The sequence below is a fragment of the Hemibagrus wyckioides genome, linkage group LG24, assembly GCF_019097595.1.
Source record: "Hemibagrus wyckioides isolate EC202008001 linkage group LG24, SWU_Hwy_1.0, whole genome shotgun sequence".
Lineage (NCBI taxonomy): Eukaryota > Metazoa > Chordata > Actinopteri > Siluriformes > Bagridae > Hemibagrus > Hemibagrus wyckioides.
In genome coordinates, this window is record NC_080733.1 from 2,118,024 (window position 1) to 2,127,480 (window position 9,457).

General features: G+C 38.3%; 1 protein-coding gene across 1 annotated transcript; it reads left to right on the forward strand.

Moving 5' to 3' along the window:
• The first annotated feature begins 448 nt into the window (after positions 1-448).
• On the forward strand, positions 449-1,251 carry LOC131344709 (hemoglobin embryonic subunit alpha-like). Its single transcript, XM_058377140.1, has 3 exons — positions 449-607; positions 699-906; positions 1,025-1,251. Exons 1-3 carry the CDS (start codon positions 513-515, stop codon positions 1,151-1,153), a joined length of 432 nt encoding a protein of 143 aa, XP_058233123.1. The 5' UTR covers positions 449-512; the 3' UTR covers positions 1,154-1,251.
• The last annotated feature ends 8,206 nt before the right edge of the window (positions 1,252-9,457 follow it).

Below are 9,457 nucleotides of genomic sequence, written 5' to 3' on the forward strand. Positions count from 1 at the left end.
CTTGATTGAATCGTAAATCACAGAAGATGAAAGAATAAAACATTTCAAAGAAAAAAATTCTGTTTGATCTTTTTATTTATATTTTATATCTTATATTATATTTTCAATAAAACGTTCTGCTCTATTATTTTTTTAATATTTCAAAAATATTACCTAAATATTAACAACAAAAAATTATTGTTATTATTATTATTATTATTATTATTATTATTATTTAAATTAAGGGTAGCTTGACATTGTGATATTAATTTTGTGTAATTTTCTGACCTGTTAAGACAATTTTTAGACAATTAGAATATTTTTGGGATAAAATTTCAGTTCAATTAGCATGTTGTTTCCTATCAGACAGATATCTATTACAAGCAGCAGACGCACGGTCTAATCTGAAGTTAATCCAAGTTGTTACGTTTTTGGGGAGGGTCGCGGGTGTGCCAGCTTCAGGTCCTTGTATAAAAGGGTGATTCGTTTCTGAGGAAGTTTACAGAAGTTTTCTTCTCCATCACTTCGAAACAATGAGTCTCTCTGCCAAGGACAAAGCCTCCATCAAAGCCTTCTGGGCCATAATCTCCCCAAAGGCTGAGGAAATCGGTAGACAAGCTCTCTTCAGGTAGGTGCTTGAGCAATTCTTCTCCTTTAGATATTCATTTCAATTCCTCTTCCGATACCGAGGACTCACTCTATGCAATGTGTCTATGCAGGATGCTGACTGTTTACCCGCAGACCAAAACCTACTTTTCCCACTGGAGTGACCTGAGCCTTGACTCTCCCCAAGTGAAGAAACACGGAAAGACTGTTGTCTCTGGAGTGGAAGAGGCTGTGAACAAAATCGATGACCTGACCAATGGGTTGCTCGACCTAAGCCAGCTGCACGCTTTCCAGCTGCGTGTTGACCCAGTCAACTTCAAGGTAAATTCATTTTAATACTATTTCCATTTCTCTGTAATATTTAAGTATTTTTTTACCCGTAGATAAATCCTGTTCCACAACATGCTTGTTAAATGTAGGTGTTTTTGTTTCCTTGTAGATCCTCTCCCACAATTTGCTCGTGGTTCTGGCCACCCTGTTCCCCGCTGACTTTACTCCTGAGATACATGTGGCTATGGATAAGTTTCTTGCTGCTTTGTCCCTGGCTCTCTCTGAGAAGTACAGATAAGAAGCTCTGCAGGCAACAGAACAGACACATGCAAACTCTATATGTATTTTTATGTCCTTGATTGATCTAAATAAAAGGCAAAATGTTTTTGAGCTGTATTTTATGTCTTTTTTTAATTGTATTGCAGTGTGACGCGACAAGGAATAGAGCGATTTACAAAATATTAGGTATAAGATTAAGAAGAAATGTGTGCATTTTACAAATGAACCTAGCATTCTTTGTAACCTTTCAGCAAATTCACTTGTCTAAGCCAAAGATTAATTAAACTCAAAAATCCTCAGACTTGAACTAGTACATGGTAAAACCTTTGGATTTGACTAAAGTGTTTAAGATGTTTATTAAAATAAAAATATTATTTGCAAATCGAGTTCTTTAACTAGTTTTCTTTATTCCTTTGACTCTCTTTTTTGAGCACTAAACTGCCAAGTGTCTGCAGCCATTATCTTTTTATATGTCTTTCTCAGGTCTGTGCTTAACAAGGTAAAGGGAGAGTTCAAATAAAAATGAAAATTCTGTTCTCCTTTAATTACCCTTATGTCATTTCAAACCCATTTTCCCACTCCTTTTACAGATTTATTCCCTAAAATGAAATAGAGCTATGTGTTGTAAGGACTGGTAAATAAGTCTATTATTCTGAGAAAATATCAATCATGTCAAAAATATCAATCAGGTACTGGTTGAAGAAATGTGGTGTCTTAGTGCTTAGCATGTTTGCCTTGCACCACCAATATGTGCACAGAGTTTGTATGTTTACCCCGTGCTTTGGTACTTCGGTTACCTCTCCAGTCCAAAGACATGCACTGCATGATAACCATCTCTACATTTTAAAAGATAAACGATAGAGAAACTAGACAGAGGGATGGGTACTGCCAGAAGCAGACATGTTTGAAATATATTATTTACTATATCTGTTCACAGGCCTCTTTATCATTTGAGTAGATCTAAAAGATAATAAAACTTTTTTTCTATTGTAATATCCACTGGCCTCACTGTTATTTTTTTTTGTCTTAAATGAAATTTTAATTCTATTCAATTTTATTTGTATAGCACTTTAAACAATGGACATTGTCTTAAAGCAGCTTCACAGGAATATAAAATTTTGAATAAAAATTACAAAATTTAAAATGAAATGTATATTCATCCCTAATGAACAAGCCTAAGGTGGCAAGGACAAATTCCCTGAGATGATATGAAGAAGAAACCTTGAGAGGAACCAGACTGAAAAGGGAACCAATAATCATCTGGGTGACACCGGACAGAGAGATTACAAATCATTTCCTTTCTAAAGCTGATTAGAGTTGTGTAACCAGGAGTATTTGAGCAACTTATAAATCAGCATAATATCTTTCAAAGTTCATTAAAGATTTAACACTAAGAGAGAGAGAGAGAGAGAGAGAGAGAGAGAGAGAGAGAGAGAGAGAGAGAGAGAGAGAGAGAGAGAGAGAGAGAGAGAATGAGAGAATATTAGGTATACTTAAGATCATGTGATGGTTAAAGACAATGTAGATTATGTGCACAGGAACTCTGGCAAGACTAACTATGACAGCATAAATAAAAGAGCAAGAAGGTGACACAGGCTTCTTTGGATGTAAAATGTCCAACCACTTCACCATCAGCAAAGCTAAGTGAACATGCCAGAGTTGAGGGGCAACAGCATCGACACCTCCCAGTACACCAATTACTCTATTCCCACGAACCCTCCAGATCTGCTCCGCTACCTAAGAATACACTATTTATTAAAAGCTTGAAATGTCTGAATCCCAAACACTAAATGGAAGATAACTGTGGGGTTGCAAGAAAAAGCTCTGCCCCCTGCTCTAGCCTTTGAATTCAAATTGAAATTTTATTTGTCACATACATAATGATACACAGTATGATATACAGTGAAATGCTTACAAGACTGTGGACCTCAAAAAAAGAAAAAGGAGATAGGGAGGCAAAATGCCAATAAAAATAAAGATAAAATATAAGATATAAAAATATAAAAATATAAAATATAAAAAATATGAGATTTATTTTACAATAAAATAAAGTAAAAATAAAATAAAGTATAAATAAAATAAAATAAATAATAAAGGGCTGGGCAAGTTATTATCGCGTTAACTCATCGACAATTATTTTATCGCACATTAACGCAGTTTTTATTATTTTGTAAATTATTTTAAAAGTCTGTTGCTCACTGGCTCTAAATACACATACAGACAAACCATGGCTGACGGGAGGGGCGGGATCTTGATCCATATTGTCTTGGGATGAACGTCATCACGCGTCTCAACCAATGAGAGCATTTGGCATGACTGTAAGACTGCTGCGGCGCTCATAGGAACCAGAAAAGAAATAGAATTAGAGGATAAACAAACATGGAGAAAGGCACCGAACTTTTACATGGACATTTTCATTTTTAAATTCTTCCAAATGGCGGATGGATGGACGGATAGATAGATAGATAGATAGATAGATAGATAGATAGATAGATAGATAGATAGATAGATAGATAGATAGATAGATAGATAGATAGATAGATAGATAAGTGGGTAGGCAGATAGATAGATAGATAGATAGATAGATAGATAGATAGATAGATAGATAGATAGATAGATAGATAGATAGATAGATAGATAGATAGATAGATAGATAGATAGGTGTGTGGGTAGCCAGATTAATAATCTCCTCCAGGTAGGCCGTCTCATTGTTGTCGGAGATCAGTCCGACCACAACAGTGTCGTCAGCAAACTTGATGATAGTAGTGGAGTTGGTAGTGGCCACGCAGTCATGCGTGTACAAAGAGTACAGCAGGGGGCTCAGAACACAACCCTGGGGGGCTCCAGTGCTGAGGGTGAGGGAGGCTGAGACATGTCTGCCCATCCTTAGTGCCTGTGGTCTGCCAGTTAGGAAAATAGAGATCCACTGACACAGAGATGGGCTGAGTCCCAGGTGCTCCAGCTTGGTGGTGAGTGTGGAGGGAATTCTAGTGTTAAATGCTGAACTGTAGTCGACAAACAGCATTCTAACATAATTCCCCTTTCTAGTGTCCAGGTGAGTGAGTGATGTATAAAGGAGGTGAGAAATGGCATCATCTGTTGAGCGGTCCAGGCGGTAGGCAAACTGTAGTGGATCCAGGGTGTCAGGTAGTGAAGAGAAGATGAAATCTCTGACCAGCTGCTCAAAGCACTTCATCACTACTGAGGTCAGGGTTGCAGGGCAGTAGTCACTGAGGGAAGCAAGATGGGGTTTCTTTGTGACAGAAACAATGATGGACTCTTTAAAGCATGTGGGGATTATCGACTGGGTTAGGGAGAGGTTGAATATTTCTGTGAACACTGGTGCTAGCTGGTCAGCGCAGGCTCTGAGGACTCGACCTGGGATTCTGCCTGGTTCTGCTGCTTTCCTGGTGTTCACTCTCCTGAAGGCTCTCCTCACGTCATGCTCGGAGATGATGAACGTGTTTCCAGTGTTGGCATTCTCTTCCTGTCTGCAGCCATTAGCATTAACTTTAGCATTAGCGTTGTTAGCTGCAGCCTCGAAGTGAGCGCGGAAGGTGTTCAGCTCGTCTGCCAGAGACACGTCCGCATTCGTTATACTGGATGTTGGTGCTTTATAGTCAGTTATTGTCCTTAGTCCCTGCCACAGGCTCTCTTGAACTACTTTACTACTTGAGGTACTACCAAATAGCCTGCACTTTTCATTTGAAGTAGGTGTGGCGGATCATAAAAAACTAAAAGATCACTCAGGTACTGCGGTGCGAGACTATTTAGTGCCCTATGGGTCAGTAAAAGTATTAATAGTATAGTATACTATATATTATAAAAATGTCAGGTTTCATCGAAATATATTAAAAAAAAAATGGTTGTAAATTGTGGAAGGTGTTGCGGTAATCAGAGAAATCAATCCAAATTTTAATAAATGTTAAATTAGAAATGAATATTATTTCAGAACTTCAAGTAACTGTGCATGACTATTAATAATCCATTTTTAAAAATGTGAAAATGTATTTACTGACAGTGTTGATGTTTTCACAGTGTTGCAGTAATTTTAGGACTTATTTTGGAAATTTTGTTCAAAAAGGTGGTAAATGGTAAATTAAAGTTTTTAATTTAATGTTCACAAACACTCCAGACTTTGTTGCTAATGTCTGAAAAAAAGTTAATTTAAGCATTTTTAAAATTTTCAAGTTTGAAATTTTTTAAAAAACCAAGATTTCGTGAGAATCCATTGTATTCAATCTATTCACCCAGACATGCCTGTCAAACACCGACTACATATCATATATTTCTTTGATTCCACCTGTAGAAAGCAAACACAGCCAGGTAAGCAAGCAGAGACACAGTTGTACCATGTCAGCCTCCTGAAACAAATGGATAGAGCCTGAGTGTGCTTTGTCTGATTTTGCTTGCTCCACAGATCCCATGGAGCATACCCTGGTGCAGAAAGGGGCTGATCTCACTCCATTCCAGAACGAGGACTTGACAGATTTAGTGTATTGCGGACGTCTTACCTTCCAACCCAGCTACTTAACCATTCCTGCTACTATGTCCAGTTTAATCAGATAGAAAAATATGTAACACACACATCCGTGCTAGGACCTTAGGTTAATAGGTAAACACATTAAGATATTAAAGATCAAATAGTTACCACACTCATTACAGTACTGTGGCAGTGGGGGTGTGGACGAGTGTCAGCTATGGATAGAGAAGATCTTTACTCACTCTCACCCACAAAACACCAGATATTGTCCAATACCTAGCCAATAAATAACAGAAACTTATGACATGTCTTAGATATTCACCCAGACATGTCTATCAAAAACTCACTGCATAGCATATATTTCCTTAATCCCACCTGTGGAAAACAAACACATGCAGATAATAAAAACCAGATGTTTACTCAAAGCTACACATTACATGGACATTAAGATATTAAACACCAGATACTTTGCTCTTCTCAACCAATAATCATCAGCTACTTACCACACACTTCCCTGCTACCTTTGCTTTGCAGAAGAAATAAATGAAGTTATTAAGGATCAGATGTTCATCACCTTCATCCACAAAACCCAAGACATTAACTAATACCAGCAGACACTCAATACATGCCTCTCTGCTACTACTTGTGTTACATTTTAAACACATACAAAAATTAACCACCAGATATTTAACCATACCGAGCCAAGAAACACCAGATACTTACCAAAAACTTCCATGCTTATACTTAATACTTAATGATACTTAATGATACCCTCCTAAGAAATGCCAGCTACTTACAATAAACATTTCTGCTACTATCTGCAGTTTAGACATACAGGAAAACATGTAATTAGTAAACACCAGATATTTACAGACATGCAAATGATACTCCAGCTACATGAAATATATTTCCTTGCTACTGGTTTTCCACCTTTTGCTCTTTTATTGTTGTTTTTGTTCGGCGGGGCATTTATTTTTACCTGTTAGCTACTTTTTTCACTCATTTAAAGAGAGCGAGCAGTAGGAGAGAGGAGTAGGAGAGAGCAGTTTGAGAGGAGAGAGGAGTTTGAGGAGGGCGATGTTACACCACAGTCTGCTGAACCTGGTGAGTGCTAGTGGTGAGAAGCAGCGACCGGTGTGCGTTTAGCTTTAGTTTCCTGTTAGCTAAATTAGCCACCATATCATTCCATGGGCTGTGTTTGAGAAGCGCAAATATGTTGTTTTAACCAAGTTTACAGACATTTTTATTCACTTTTATTCACTTGACAAGTAGTCACTTGTAAGGTAATTTAGCTAATTTATTATAATTTCAAAAAGTTTTATGGACATTTTACCTGCTATTCACATGTAAGCTAACTTAGCCACCTTTCCACTCCATAGGCTCTTTGTTTTAAACAGTTAGCCTGGACTTTTTCACCTTTTTTGTTGTTGTGTTTTTCCCCGAGGGGCTGCTTGTTATTTATTTTTTCCGTCGATTAAACCAATGTTGAAATGGTTAATTTTTTTACACATGATATTAGCTAAACATTTATATGGACTAAATATTACCCAGTTTGAATTAAGTCTCAAAATACAGATTAAATACAGAATACAGTTACATTATTGTGATGAATTAACTTAATTTCATTAATTGTTTTGTTTTCGATGTGTTGCCGGTCCCAGGAAGAGATGGAAGAGAAATTAATGTTTTTGCATTTCATGTACTAAATTAAAATAAAAGCTTTAAATACGATATTAAGTGAGTAATAACATTTTAAAGCGAATTCAACTTTTCCGGGCTTACAGTGTGACACCTATTAATTTAACAACTAGTTACATATTAAAAGGTAACTACATAACCCAGACTAAATTAAATATGTTGTATTTAAGAACAAATATTTGATACATATTTAATGTACCTTAATTTCACCATTATTGCTGTTGTCATTCCAAAACTGGAATATTTCATGGTGGCTTGAAACCGTTGATACAGTAAAGTTACTGAAATAAATATGAATGTGCATGAGATGAAAGGAAGACATGATATTGATTTTACCGAAAGCACTTCATATTCATTCATTTATATGCATTTATCATGCATTTATTATGTCCTGGGAATGTCCGATAGTGAATGTTATTATTACTAGGGACATCACTGCCACCAGACAGGTGGCACCATGTCACTGGACATGGTGCACCATGTGCCACCAGAACAGCTTCAGCATGCTTTGGCATACATTATCCAAGTCTCTGGAAATATACTGCTCAAAAAAATGAAAGGAACACTTTGAAAACACATCAGATCTCAATGGGGAAAAATATCGTGCTAGATATGTATACTGATATGGACTGGGTAATGTGTTAGGAATGAAAGGATGCCACATTGTTTGATGGAAAAGAAAATAATCAACATACAGAGGGCTGAATTCAAAGACACCCCGAAAATCAAAGTGAAAAACTGATGCAGCAGGCTAGTCTATTTTCCTGGAATTTCATTGCAGCAACTCAAAATGGTACTCAGTAGTTTTTAGTTTTTAAGCCTCCCATGTGCAACATCAGGGCATGCTCCTAATGAGACGAACGATGGTGTCCTGGGGTATTTCCTCTCAGATCTGGACCAGGTTATCTCTGAGCTCCTGGACAGACTGAGGTGCAACCTAGCGATGTCGGATGGACCGAAACATAATGTCCCAGAGGTGTTCTATTGGATTTAGGTCAGGCGAGCGTGGAGGCCATTCAATGGTATCAATTCCTTCATTCTCCAAGAACTGCCTGCATACTCTTGCCACATGAGGCCGGGCATTGTCGTGCACCAGGAGGAACCCAGGACCCACTGCACCAGCGTAGGGTCTGACAATGGGTCCAAGGATTTCATCCCGATACCTAATGGTAGTCAGGGTGCCATTGTCTAGCCTGTAGAGGTCTGTGCATCCCTCAAAGGATATGCCTCCTTAGACCATCACTGACCCACCACCAAACCAGTCATGCTCTTTCACGTGTGCTCAGGGTGAATGCTCTCATCTGTGAAGAGCACCAGTGGCGGACCTGCCAATTTTGGTGTTCAATGACAAATGCCAATGCCAAAAGCTCCAAGGTGCTGGGCAGTAAGCGCAGGACGCTGGGCCCTCAGGCCACCCTCATGAAGTCTGTTTGATTGTTTGGTCAGAGACATTCACACCAGTGGTCTGTTGGAGGTCATTTTGTAGGGCTCTGGTAGTGCTCATCCTGTTCCTCCCCGCACAAAGGAGGAGATACCGGTCCTGCTGATGGGTTAAGGACCTTATATGGCCCTGTCCAGCAAACCACAGCAAACATTCTGGCAATCGCACGTATTGATGTGCCATCCTGGAGGATTTGGACTGCCTGTGCAAGCTCTGTAGGGTCCAGGTATTGCCTCATGCTACCAGTAGTGACACTGACCCTAGCCAAATGCAAAACTAGTGAAACACAGTCAGAAAGATGAGTAGAGAAAAAAATGTCAGTGGCCTCCACCTGTAAAACCATTTCTGTTTTGGGGGTCAGTTGTTAATTTCATTAACACCAAAGCAGTTGAAACTAATTAACAACCACCTCTGCTACTTAACTTACCAGATCAGTATCCCAGAGGTTTAACTGACTTGATGCTATACTCTGATTAAAATGTGTTCCTTTCATTTTTTTGAGCAATGTATATTAGAAGACAGAACACCAGTTTTTTTCTCCAAAAGATATTCCTTCAAAAGACAATGATAGTGGAGAATTTCTCTTAACACTCCCATAAGCAGATGGACTCAAACTATGGCAGCCAAATTTCTCTCTAGCACAGCAGAGTCATAGGAGTCAAGCAGTGTTTGTTTTTTTCTGGTGTAGGAAACACATACAC